Below are 13,916 nucleotides of genomic sequence, written 5' to 3' on the forward strand. Positions count from 1 at the left end.
AAGGACTCCTCTGTGACACAGTATATATCATCCATTTCACCTTTGAATCCATATTTACCACACTGCGTTATGAAATGTTCAATGGCTTTGATGTTTTCATCACAGTTGCACAAAAGCTTTGATTTTCCACTTGTGCATGAGGTAGCTGCATCTTCCAATGCTGAAGACTACCCAGAACTTCCCATCTGGCAGATTATGGACAACATATCCCCACAATGTCTAATATCGCAAAAAACACTTTGGACCACATTTGACCACCTCATATTTCAGAATCCAGCCATGGAAGGGAAAAATGTCTGGACGTCACATTATCACTGACCCAACAGGTCACCCTCCCAGTTTCGATCTGCCACATAAACTTTGGATCACACAAAAACGCATCTGAACAGACCTTGAGCTAACACTGAAAGTGAGATCCTTATCATAGTCCTCTTTCATTTGTCTTTTGATTCGAGATGGAGTAGGCACAGGTGGGCTATGATCTGATGACTGATTCCTGCCAGGCACTTGAGAAGATGAAGAATCCACAGAAAGAATGACAAGACACTTACAGCTGTACTGACATTTTTGAAGCAGACTGTCCATCATGTTTATGTGTATGGAAGCACTCTTGGTTGCTCTCTAATGGTGATTTAGATTCAATTAAAAAAGGAGAATAGTTCAAAAGAGGAGACTATAATTCAGGAGTTATCCTGATATCTTCTGCTTCTCTGAAGAAGAGCACTGAAGAAGTTTCCAGTGCCTCAGTTGTAAGGGGTGGAGGGGTGGGGGAAATAGTACCAAAATTGTCTTCCACCCCTTATCAGGAGGAGGTGTTTTCAGTGTCTTTCACTGAAGCTAAAATCTTTGATGCTGTCTGGACCAATGAACCAGGCTGCTGACATCCCAGTGCCGAAACATCTGACTGTGCCTGATACATTTAGATTGTTGCCATAGTACCGTGGAAGCCTGAGCCAAGCAAGTTTTCTTCAATCCTTTAAGTCTTGGAGCTGAAGTAGAGGCATATCCCTCCAGTACTGCATAGTACAAAGGGAAATCACGCCTCACCAATCTACTAGAATTCTTTGAGGGGGTCAACAAGCATGTGGACAAGGGGGATCCAGTGGATATAGTGTACTTAGATTTTTAGAAAGCCTTTGACAAGTTCCTTCACCAAAGGCTCTTAAACAAAGTAAGCTGTCATGGGATAAGAGGGAAGGTCCTGTCATGGGCTGGAAACTGGTTAAAAGATAGGAAACAAGGGTAGGAATAAATGATCATTTTTCAAAATGGAGAGAGGTAAATAGTGGTGTCCACCAGGGGTCTCACTGGGATCAGTCCTATTCAAAACATTCATAAATGATCTGGAAAAGGGGGTAAACAGTGAGGTGGAAAAATGTGCAGATGATACAAAACTACTCAAGATAGTTAAGTCCCAAACAGACTGTGAAGAGCTACAAAAGGATCTCACAAAACTGGGTGACTGGGCAACAAAATGGCAGATGAAATTCAATGTGGATAAATGCAAAGTAATGCACATTAGAAAACATAATCCCAACTATACATATAAAATGATGGGGTCTAAATTAACTGTTATTACTCAGGTGAAGTTTCTCCAGATTCAGATAGGGAACCCAGCCGCCATCCTATGACAGCAGGTCTGCCGGGAGTCAGAGAGTTTGTGGGGCGAATACCATGTGCAGCAGGTAAGGGTATCAAGTCTCTCTGGGCCACATCAGGGCTATTAGTATGATATTGGCTTTGTCAACATGTATCTTATGTATAATCTGCCAGAGCAGCAATATCAGATGGAATGCATAAAGGAGAGATGTGTCCCATCTGATTAGGAAGGTATGCCATAGTGATAGGGGTGTGTGTCCCCCCCCGAGCAAAAGTGAGGGCATTTGTGATTTTGTGCTGTCATCAGGGGTGAAAGTAACTTACAGGACTTATCGGTACTGCCGGACTCCTGAGGGGGCATGGCCTCATCCGGAAGAGGTGTGGCCTCATCTGGAAGAGGCATGGCCTCTCAAGATTTAAAGGCCCTGGGGAACCAGCTGTGGCTTGGAGACCCAGAGCCTTTAAATCAACCAGGGGCTCCCAGCTGCAGAGGTGGCTGGGAGCCCCCTGGGGCTCAGAGGCAAATTAAAGGGCCCAGGGCTCTGGCCACCAGGGGGAACCCTGAGCTTTGCGGGGCTGGGGCAGAGATTTAAAGGGCCCCAAGCTCCTGCTGCTGAGGGAAGCCCAGAGCCCTTTAAATCCCGGCCCCAGCCCAGCCACCAGAGCTGTGGCCAGGATTCAAAGAGCTCTGGGCTGCCCACATCGGCGGGGAGCTCTGAGCCCTCTAAATCCCTGCCTGAGCCCGGCCACCAGAGCTGCGGCTGGGATTTAAAGGGCTCTGGGCTGCCCGCAGCTGCGGGGAGCTCTGAGCCCTTTAAATCCCTGCCCCAGCCCGGCCGCCGGAGCCGCAGCCGGGATTCACAGGGCTCTGGGCAGCCCAGAGCCCTTTGAATCCCTGCCGTGGAAGTCAATGCGGTCCAGCACGGCATACTGGCTCTTGCCGGTACACCATACCTTACCGGACCGGCTTACTTTCACCTCTGACTGTATGTATGTGTATGAGTATGAATGTGTCACAAACAATGCAGCTGCAGCCTGCCACCAACCAGCAGCGACCCCAGCAACCAACCCGTGGGCTGCTGCCTGCAGAGAGTCAGCAGGTGCCAAAGAATAAGTAACGAAGGCAAAAACCACAGCCAGCCAGCCAGTGAGGGAGCCGCGGCGGGGCAGAGAAGTCAGGGGTGAATGAAGGACAACTGGAATAGCCTTCATGAAATATGCAAGATATTTAGAGAAAGATTTGTCAATTTTAGCCTCTGCACTCTGCAGGCAGGACAAACAAAAAGAGATCTGAGATTGCACCCGATGTCCTAAGGACATTTCAAGTGTTTAAATCAAAATATAAAGAGGGTGGATGGGAATGAAAACTACTATTTCTTTCAAAGGAGGCACAATAATTTCCCTGAATATTCAGTTTTCCCCTCCAATCCCTTTGTGGTTTTGTCTATGGGGGCTATTTGCTTTCCCTGTGAATCTTTAGTTGCTTTAGCAAAATTGCTTTGCCCAAAATAAACCCTAATCATCATGACACATCTTTCCACCATGTTCTCCATGTTTTTGTGTTGTTTTTTTCAAACAGTAACATTTCAAAGAGGATCTGCAAGCAGTTTGGACATCACAACCATGATCTGCTGGGGAGGGAATGGGATAGATTTGAACTTGGAAATGGTTCCTGATTTTGATTGTGTTTAGGAGATCCCCTCATCCCAGGGGCACATAAAGAACTGCCCCTGCCATGGTCACACACACCCAACAACAACTGGAAGTGAAATTAACAAGGATGCCAGAAATGGTTCCTAACTCTGGGCACTGAACTGCACAGGGAACAGCTGAGTTTAAACTGTTCTTTTGCAGGCAGCAGCAGTAGGCATCTCAGCCAGTCTCCCTACTGCAAGCTAGAGCCTGGAGGAGAACTCCTGCTGGGGTGGGGAAGGAATGCAGAGCCTTGTCTGCAGCCTGGCTGAAGGAGGGGAGAGACGAGAAACTCAATGTGTGAGTTTCCCCTTCCACCTGCTTTTGTTAGCTCTGGATTTAAGCTGTGCAGCCAAATGCTTGTATTTGTTGTGTATATTAGTATTGGAGAGATCCCCTCATCCTGGGGGCAGAAAAGGACTGCCCCTGCCATGGTCAAACACACCCTCCCCTCAACCCTCTCCCCCCAGTTACTGTGAGTGAAATTAACAAAGATGCCAGAAACCTAGCCCCGGGGGCTGAACCATCAGAGAACAGCTGAGTTTAAATTATTCTTATGCAGGGAACAGGCTTCTCTCTCCCTCCCTCAGTCAGTCTCCTTTTCTTACCAGTCCTCCGTACCGGCCCGTACCAGCTTATTTTCACCTCTGACTGTCATGAATAGGTCAATGGGGGGAAATCCCCATCATTGGAATATGGGTTATAGGACTCCCTTGTTCAGCTCCCATTCATAGTTTTGTGAGAACTGCCTGCTCAGTGTGTCCATAGTCATGTTCTGGCAGCCGGGGAGATAGGAAGCTGAAATATTGATATAGCTTATGCACTAGTTCCACAGCTTCATGACCTCGGTGCATAGACAGTAGAAGCAAGCTCCTCCCTTTTGATTTACATAGAACATGCAGACAGTGTTGTCGGTCATTGCACATATTGTTTTGTTCTTTATCATTGGGAGGAAATGGTGGCACACATTGAAGACCATGCATAGTTCTGGTAAGTTGATGTGTAGTTGGGGCTCCATAAATGACCATATTCCTTGGATCGTATGGTGGTTCAGGTGGGAGCCCCAGCCTATCAAAGAGGCATCCATTGTTGTTATTAATAATGGTGGATCCTGGTGAAAAGGGATCCCTGTACATATGTTTTCTGGTCTTGTCCACCATTGTAGAGATTCCAGAACTTTGGGTGGGAATGTCAGGCTTCTGCTCAGTTTATGCTTGCTCGGTATGTACACTTAATTCAGCCAGCCTTGTAGGCAGCGCAAATGTAATTATGCATGCCTTACTATGAAAGTGGTGGCCGCCATGTTATCTAATAGCTGTAGATATGTTCATGCCAATATTCATAGGCTGGTCATGATTACCAAGATAAGGTTGTTCAGTGTTATGAATCTCTTCATCAGTAATGAACAATGCCCTGGCCTCTTTGGAGTCGAGGTGTGCCCCAATGAAGTTTGATTGTTTTACAGAAACTAGGGTTTATTTTTGTTCATTTATTTGTAGCCCTAGTTCCCAGAAGAGAGTAATAGTCCTCCAGATGATGTCCATTGCTTCTAACAGGATAGGCCCTTTTAGTAAACAGTCACCTAGATATGGGAAAATCATTATCCCTTGTTTGCATAAATATGCTGCTACTACCGCAAGAGTTTTGGAGAAGACTTGCAGAGGGAAGGAAAGGTTGAATGATAAGACTCTGTATTGGTAGTGGTGCTTCCCCATTCTGAACTGGAGGAATCATCTGTAAGTGGGATGTAAGGTGATATGGAAGTAGGTGTCTTGTAGGTCTTTCCATCGCTGGCATTATTGTGCCAGTGTGATGATTTTGAATTTTTGGGCTTATATGAACTTGTTGAGCTTTTGGAGATCTAGAATGGGCCTCCATCCTCCGTTTTAATTCTGGGTTAAGTAGTAATGGGAGCAGAAACCCCTCCTCCTGTGCTGTGGAGGAACTAGTTCCATGGCACCTAACTATATAAGATGCTCTACTTCTTGTTGTAGCAGGTACTCATGAGAAGGGTCTCTGAAGAGGGATGGGGTCGGGGTAGACTTGGTGGGCAGGAGGTAAAAGGGATGATGTAGCATCATCTTATGATCTCTAGAACCCATTGATCTGTAGTTATTGATGCCCAGACATGGTAAAAAGGGCATAATTGCTGGCCAAAGATCTAGGTAGGGTCTAAACAACCTTCCTCTAGGTGAGGGAGGTTGTTCAGACCCTCAGCCAAATTTGTTTAGTTATGGATGTATACCTATCTCATAGAACTAGAAGGGTTATTGAGTCCAACCCCCTGCCTTTACTAGCAGGACCAAGTATTGATTTTTGCCCCAGATTCCTAAGTGGCTCCCTCAAGGATTGAACTCACAGCCCTGCGTTTAGCAGGCCAATGTTCAAACCACTGAGCTATCCCTCCCCCTTGTTTGTTGTTTGGTTGATGTCGGTTTTGTCATTGATTATTGAGTATGAGGCTCTGCATCTCTGCGGTCACTGCCTTTGTCTTTAGGGTTCATATTGATGTTGTTGTTGTTGTTGTTGGAATGGGGTGTCTCTGACTCGTTGATAAGGCTCCGTTTCATGGCAGGTGTATATACACACCGAGAGTGTGGAGGGTAGCTTGGGAATCGCATCAAGTGGAGGACCTCATTAGTTTTGACAGAGAAAAACTTTTCTGTCAAATGGGAGATCCTCCACCTTCACTTGGAGATCTTTTGGAATCCCTGAAGATCACAGCCATGAAGCTCTATGCATCACAATGACTGTGTTTGTTGTTCACGTCACTGTGTTTGCTACATCCAGGAAGGCTTGTAGTGCCATTCTGCGACCAGCTATCACTCAGTTTCTGTGTTCTCTGGGAGGTCATTAATAAAGTTGTTCAGTTTATCATAATTATCATGGTCATATTTGGCTAGTAGTGCACTGTAATTGGCAACTGAGAATTGTAATGGCACTGTAGAATAGACCTTCCAACTGAAGTGGTTGAGACTCATATTTCTTGACCTGTATTGTGGTTGTTTATCTTGTTGATTTGCGGCCTCTACTACTAGTTAATTGGGTGGTTGATGGGAAAAAAGGAAATCCATACCCTTGGCCAGTACATAGTACTTCCTGTCTGCCTTCTTGCATGTCGGTGGGATAGTAGCTGGCATTTGACAGATTGTCTCCACCAGTTCCATGATGGCTTTGTTCGTGGATAACGCTATTTTGGAAATTGATGATGTCTACAGAATTTGGAGGAGTTTGCGCTGGGTATCCTGCATCTCCTCAAGCTGAATCTCCTGGCTCTGGGCTATCCTTTTGAATATTTCTTGGAACTGATTGAAATCATCAGCCATGATGGGAGCATTATAGTTTCATCTGGTGATGAAGAAGAATTATGTGCAGGAGATGTTATATCATGTTCAATACCCTCTTCCCTCTCATTCCATTTCCTCCTGGGCTTGGAGGTTTCCAATGTGGAACATGGTGGTGGTGATCTAATTTCAACTCTGGTGGAGTTACAGTCTGGTGTATTGAGTCCTGTACACTGGCCATGGGTCCCAAATAGCCATTGTATGGGGAATGGCACAGGTGGGCACATCCATGGTTGTCCGTACCACTGTTGCATTTCTTCTCTACCGGGGGCCTTCGATTTCCTGAGTTCCCAGTGTGATCTACAACCTATATGGGAAGAATGGTGTGAAGAGAAGGTACCCCCTTCTTGTTCATCGTCATCTTCGCTCAAAAGTGAGGCGGTAGGGGATGCTGCTTGGTCTGGTGCCATGTGTGCAGGGGAGCCTGAAGAGTGGGGACTGCAGTACAGAGGAAACTGTGATGTCCTTTTGTCGCTATTTTAGATGCTACCCTGGATGCCGATGATTTGTAGCCCAACATCCTTGGTGCAGGCAGTGCTATCTTGACTCTATCTGACAATGGAATCATTGGCACTGGTGGTGGAGGCAGAGTCACCGGTGAGGGCCTCGGTACTATGTCTCTCACCAGCATTGTCAATGCCACAGAGAAGGAGGCAGGCTTAGGTTGGTGCCTTGACTCCTTATCCTTCAGATGGGGCAGACAGTGTGGATAGTGTCAGAGGGGCCTGATGCCTCAAAGTTGCTTACCTGTGGAGTGGTCGACACTGAGGACAGTGACCTGGCAGGAAACCCTTTCTTTTTATGCAGTTCTCTCTACAGCGATGTCGTGGCTCTTTTTCCTCGCTCTTTTTGAGGAATGAGCATTGTCCTTAGTTGAAGTGGATGTGCTCAGGGAACCCCCTGTGGAAAGGATCTGTTGCCATGGGTAAGAGGCTGGTTGGAGAGATTTCTCCATCAGAATAAATTTTAAGTAGAAGTTTCAATTACATCTGGCCCTCGCTTTCAGATTGCTGCAGTGAATGCACTTCTGAAAAATGAGTGACTCACCAAGACAGCTAACAGAGAGAATGTCCATCTGAGACCAGCATTGCTTTGCAGCATAAGCCTCATCTCTTAAAGCCTGGGGAACCAGGCATTGTTGAAGTGGGTTAAGTGTTCCCGCTCTGATGAAAATGAAAGGGAGAAAAAAAGAAAAGAAAATGTTAACTGATTAAAACTAACTCAACTAACACTGTCTATATTAGGAAAGGTCTAAAACTATTTCTAATTCTATTTCTCTAGGTTTGAGAGAGAGAGAGAGACACTACCACAGAGCTCCATCTCAGGCCAAAGATGGTTGAAAAGGAACTGAGGTGGTCGGGTTGTACATGTGCTAAATGAGGTGTCAATGGCACCGTGAAATAGACACTGCACATGTGCGACCTGCACGGATGCTGCTACTGAAAATCTCAAATCAATGGTGCAGGAACACCTGACCTGAAGCGGAGCACCAGAGGGACATCACTTGAAGAAGAACCAGGTCAACTAGAGTAGGAAGAGTCCCTGAAATGCTGCGTCTTGACCCAAGGCAGCAGTCTAGTAGTGTGTTCTCCATGATAGGTATATTTAAGTAACTGGAGTGTCATGAGGGTTCAGCACTAGTCCTGGGGCCTAGAGCAGCTGAGCTGTGAAGTTCCACTTCCATGAAGTGGAAACAGGCCCAGGAAGTGTGCCAGAGAGGCCAAAGAAAGAGACAGTGCTCGAGCCTACGTAGATCAAAGAAAACTTACAAGCACATGGATCCAGAGCAGGGGTTTCCAAACTTTAACAACCTGTGAATCCCTTTCACTAAAATGTCAAGTCTCATGAACCCCATCATAAAAATGAATATTTCCAGGGGTTTTCTCCTTTACCTGAATATAAATTATAAAAGCAGTGATCTTGAAAATATAACATTTGTTTTATTACATGCTTATTACAAACTATTTATTAATTATTTATCATTACAGTATTTTTTTTACATTATGAAAATGGCAACACTCTTCCAAGATCTCACTTTCGTAGCTTGTATCACTTCGAATACATCTGTTATAAGACAAGGCTTCTGTGTTTCATGAAGGACTATCAGATGTGAAACAGCATGAAGGTATTTAAGAAGCCAACTCAAAGAGTTCCTCCTACACAAGCATTCAGGTCTTGAGCAGTCCAGGCAAACAATGCACATTACAACAAAGCTTAAACTTGTTGTTCATCATAATTTTAAAAACAATACTAGGTGCCTATTTAATTTTAAAAACAGCAAAAAATAGGCACCTCCCTTTCCACTTCTTATAAGGAGTCGAAGTTTAATTCTCCGCAGTGTGACAGATACACTTGCTTTGATCTGCTTAGCTCTTGGAAGTCCAGGGGCTCCGAGCTGCTGGTCCTGTGCTGCCCAGGGTTCCTAGGGACAGCTCTGTCCGCCATTAGGGAATTTTTTCCCCTGAGAACTCCCTGTAACATTTTGCGAATCCCCCAGGGGATCACAAACCCCAGTTTGGGAACCAAACACTGTGGCCTAGTGAGTGTCCAATAGTGGGAGTTTGACAGGACTTTCAGAAGAGCCCTTGAAGTTCTGGTGGTAAAGGGCAGTTTCTGAAAAAAGTGAAAAAATAAGGAGCAACAGAAAAAAGAATGATAGCAAAGAAAAAGGACAGGATAGCGAAAAGGATAAGACCAAAAGGTATAATTTCTAATAGTCCTAGCATAAAGCAATAATCCGATTTTTATCAAAACATATAGAAAGAAAGAAAGAAAGAAAGAAAGAAAGAAAGAAAATGTGAACTTATGTGGTGTGGTATTTGTAGTGCACCTTTTGAGCTCTCGTTGATTTTGGGGGGGCATTACAACAGACATTTATATTTCAGATAAAGTAGTACATTTTTAGGGACAAGAAAGGCAGTAATAATTTTTTGCATGTCCCTCCATCCTCCCAGTCTACTAGAAAAACCTATACTATTAGGACTGCTGTTGAAAAATAAGAAAGTCTACAAAATCAGAGCATTTGATAAGAAATAGCCCTTATATTTGGTAAAGTCACAATTATCTTTGAAAAATAAGGCTTAATTATGTTGTAAATCTGTTTTCATTTATACTTCATCTAATCTACATTTTTAAGAAAAAGCATGAAAGGAAAAATAATAATTTTCTTACAGGTTCTGACTTTTCTTCTGTATGTCTTCTTTTCCCTTTTGATTCTTCTTTGATTTTAACAGGTAACAACGGGAGTGATTCTTTGTCAGTAGAATGAGTATACTGTACTCTCTCATATTCAGACTGAGGAAACTGAAGTTTTGGAGTCTCTTCCATGACACCAGCAGATTCTTTAGCTTTATACAGTTGTTCTCTCTCCTGAACAAGGACTTTTTCCTTTAAACTGCTTGCTGGAATTCCATAATCTTTAGAGTTTTCTTTATCAGTTAACACTTTTTTCTCTAATTTAACATTTTTCAGTTGAGATGTCACAGTTTCTTGGTTTTTCTCAGTTTCTACTGGAGTTTTCCTTGAAAGTAGTTCATCCATTTGCTTTCCTGTGTCAACTGCTGGTAATTTCTGTACTGATTTATCAGTTTCATTAATAGACTTGCGTCTTGAAAATGTATGATCTTCTCCTTTACCTTCAGATTTTGTTGGAGATTTGCCTTTCTTTGATAAATCTTTACCATTTATTTTCATATCAGTCCCAGCATTCTCCTCATCAGGCTCAGGATAAATGAAGTGTGTATCTTGAACATGGGAAGGTGTTACTGATTTTGTGAATTTCCTGTTAGCTTTTACAGCTTCCTGTTTAAAAAATATTAAAAACAACATTTACAGTAATCTCTATGTTGCACGTAAGCCCCAATTCAGCAAAACATTTAAACACCTGCTTAAATCCTACTGACCTGATCTTAAGAATGTGTTAAAGTAGTTTGCAGAATAGAGAGTGGTTTTCTTACATATTTAAAGCTCAGCACATGCTTAAGTGCTTTGCTGAACTGATGTCACAACCCATTAACTTTTATAATTAAAAATGTTATGAAACAATTACTTAAAGCTTTCCAAATAGGAATTAACTGAAAATAGATAGGATGAATTATGTTTTTAAAAGAAACTGCCAAATTCATGAACGGCTAAAAAGGGGCACTTTCAAAATAAAGTTCACTCATGTATCAAATGTAAAAACCTATATTAACAAAACATTACAGTTACACAGTTCAGAATAAAAATTAGGAAATGCAAAACTGAAGTTCCTATAGAAATGTTATCCATGTTGCAGATATGTAAATAGTTATACTTGTTCTTCTTGTTAAATTTGTAGTTTAATAAATTATTAAATTTATAGCATTAAGTCCGCAAGATGTACACTGTGACCAAGTACACCTTGCTGTAGGAACCTTCATGTTTGCATTTCCTGTCTTTTTTATTTTAATTATGAAACTTCAATGTTTCATTAACATTTTATTAGCATTTATTTTCTTTCTTCAATTTGCCCATCCAAAATAATGGCAAATTTTAATTCCACTTACCTGAAAATTTGCTGTACAAGACTAGGTCAAGACAGCAAAAGGTTTTTCTTTCTTCACTCTGGAAGAGGCAGGATGGATCATTAAGGATTTCAGTACCTTCTACGGATTCCTCCTCTTCACTTCCCAACTCAAAAATGTTCCTTCCCAAGAAGGAATTAAAAATAAAATACCAAACCAAAAATAGGCAAGAAATTAAGCTTTCATCTGAAAAAGGTTCTTTGCCTCTTTCATCCTATTCATCTGTTGAATGGGAGATTTATTTCTTCACTTTTCTAACCAGATATCCAACTCTGACAAGTGCAGACAGACTCTTTCAGGTGAGATTCTATCATCTTCCCCTAAAACATCTGGTGTTGGCCTTTTTGGAGAAGGGATACCAGACTAAATGGACTACTGGTCTGACTTGATATGGCAATTCATGTGTTCCCTTTGAAATCTGCTGGCAGGTGATCTTTAAATTAATTGTGCAGTGCTAAATGCCATGGGTAACTGATGCTACAAAATAAATGGTCAATAACCTGTTCTGTAACTGTTGTTCTTCAAGATGTGTTATACATGCTCATTCCACTCTTTGGTGTAAGAGCTCCCTGAGCACAGATGTTGTGGAAAGTTTTCCCTTGGCTACACTCACTGGGGTGGCTTGAGTGTCCTCTACTGCCTTGTGCCACTGCATGCAAGCTTTAAGGATGGAGGCACCCTCAACCCACCTTAGTTCATAGAATATCAGGGTTGGAAGGGACCTCAGGAGGTTATCTAGTCCAAACCCCTTGTCATAGCATGCCCAATCCCCAGACAGATTTTTGCCCTGATCCCTAAATGGCCCCCTCAAGGATTGAGCTCACAACCCTGGATTTAGCAGGCCAATGTGCAAAACACCAAGCTATCCCTCCCGCCTTGCTAGTTCCTCCTCACTAGAAAAACTCCAGTGTAGATGGGTCAGAGAATAGGTCATGGAATGGACACGTGCCACACATCTCTCAGAAAAACAGTTATGGAACAGGCTAGTAACCATTTTTGGTTCTTTGAGTGATTGCACACATGCATTCCACACTTGGTGATTTACAAGCCTTGAAATCAGGAGGAAGGCTCAGAGTAATTCTGAACAAGGACTTAATGTCAACTCACCCAAATCTGGCATTGTCTCTAGCATGCTGAATGATTGCATAGTGGGATGCAAACACAGGCAGCAACATCTCCCCCCTAGCAATTAGGGCCGAAACCAGCAGTTACACCCAACAGTTCATCTCCAGTGACAGCCTTTCTTAGTGGGCACCACTTTCAAGTGGCGCCCCTGCCTAATGGGTACAGTTCACAGGTGGGTAGTGTTGTGAAATTACACCAATAGGCCACACAGGCAGTTCGTTCCTAGGCTGAGGCAAAAGAATTTGACTACACAGAGTACTTAATTACCAGAAAGTTTATTACACTTAAGTGTGGTGCCTCCCCGTTAAGCAGGGAAGGGACCCCACCTACTGGTTACACAGAGTTTATATATTATTCATTGGGGCATGTTGCCCTCATGCATCGTAAGCTTTAGCCAATAAACAAATCATTTAGCTATTTTCAACCTATCACAACCAAATGTTTTTACATGTCAGCTAGCACTCAGGAAAGCAGTAACTTTATACACCAGAACCTTCCTGAACTGTTAAGTTGTTTTTTCCTCTTTATCTAATCTTAACGCTTTCTTCCTTTTATGGTATATGACAGTTTGCATTTGCGGTTAGCTAGAGGAAACCAGCTATAGTACCGATCCCGGTATGTGATGTACTTGCTTCCCCTTAATGTGGCTCTATGCTGCCAAAATGGAGTTACTTATGCTAACCGCCCTTAACAGTCCCCACTTTTCTTTTGTATGTCAGTAAGCTATATTGGTGCTGTCATAAACAGATGGTTAAGGGTTAATGCCTCTTTTACCTGTAAAGGGTTAAAAAGTTCACCTAACCTACCTGACACCTGACCAGAGGAACCAATGGGGGAACAAGATGTTTCAAAAGGAAGGAGGGAAGTTTTTCCTTTGTTTAGAGTTTCAGTTTCAGCTGGAGTGAAAAAGATCAAAGAACCAGCCTCTTATCAGAGTAGTAAGTTTTAGAAAGGAATAAATAGGTTTATGTTTATTTTCTTTGTAACTTGTCTTGGTACCATTAGGGAATTATCAAAATTGGGTATTTGGGTATTTGTGCCCAGGGGAACATCCTGGGTGTTTTAAATCTGTTGTCTGTGAGAGTAGCTGGTATGCTAATCTCTCTCAGAGGGTTTTCTTTTACCTTTCTTTTCTTTAATTAAAAGCCTTTTTCTTAATACCTGATTGATTTTTCCTTGTTTTTTAGATCCAAGGGGGTTGGATCTGGATCCACCAGGAGTTGGTGGGAGAAAGGGAGGAGAATGGTTAATTTCTCCTTGTTTTAAGATCCAAGGGGTTTGGATCTGTGTTCACCAAGGAATTGGTGAAGCCCCTCAAGACTATCCAGGGAAAAAGGTGGTACTTGGGGGGGGTGGCGGCGATACCAGATGTAAGCCAGTAATTAAGCTTAGAAGTGTCCATGCAGGTCCCCACATCTGTACCCTAAAGTTCAGAGTGGGGAAGGAACCTTGACAGGTGCAGAATAGCCACGATAAAGGATTAACAATTGTCGACAGCACATACTACAGCACTACAAACATACAAATATAATACTGACATCCTTTCCTCTACCACACAAAGAACAAAACTACCAGTGTAAGTCCAATTAATAGAAAAGTAAGAAGTCCTGGT

General features: G+C 43.0%; 1 protein-coding gene across 1 annotated transcript in view; it reads right to left on the reverse strand.

The window, feature by feature from the left end:
- Positions 1-11,189, reverse strand: part of LOC115644801 — a 29,706-nt gene extending 18,517 nt beyond the window's left edge. Inside the window, exons 1-2 of the mRNA XM_030549270.1 lie at positions 11,162-11,189; positions 9,807-10,436 (exon numbers count right to left, since the gene is read on the reverse strand). Coding sequence (XP_030405130.1) covers positions 9,807-10,328 — 522 coding nt within the window. The 5' untranslated portion in view covers positions 10,329-10,436; positions 11,162-11,189. The remainder of the gene's footprint in view (positions 1-9,806; positions 10,437-11,161) is intronic.
- Between the last annotated feature and the right edge of the window lie 2,727 nt (positions 11,190-13,916).

The sequence above is a fragment of the Gopherus evgoodei genome, chromosome 2, assembly GCF_007399415.2.
Source record: "Gopherus evgoodei ecotype Sinaloan lineage chromosome 2, rGopEvg1_v1.p, whole genome shotgun sequence".
NCBI lineage: Eukaryota > Metazoa > Chordata > Testudines > Testudinidae > Gopherus > Gopherus evgoodei.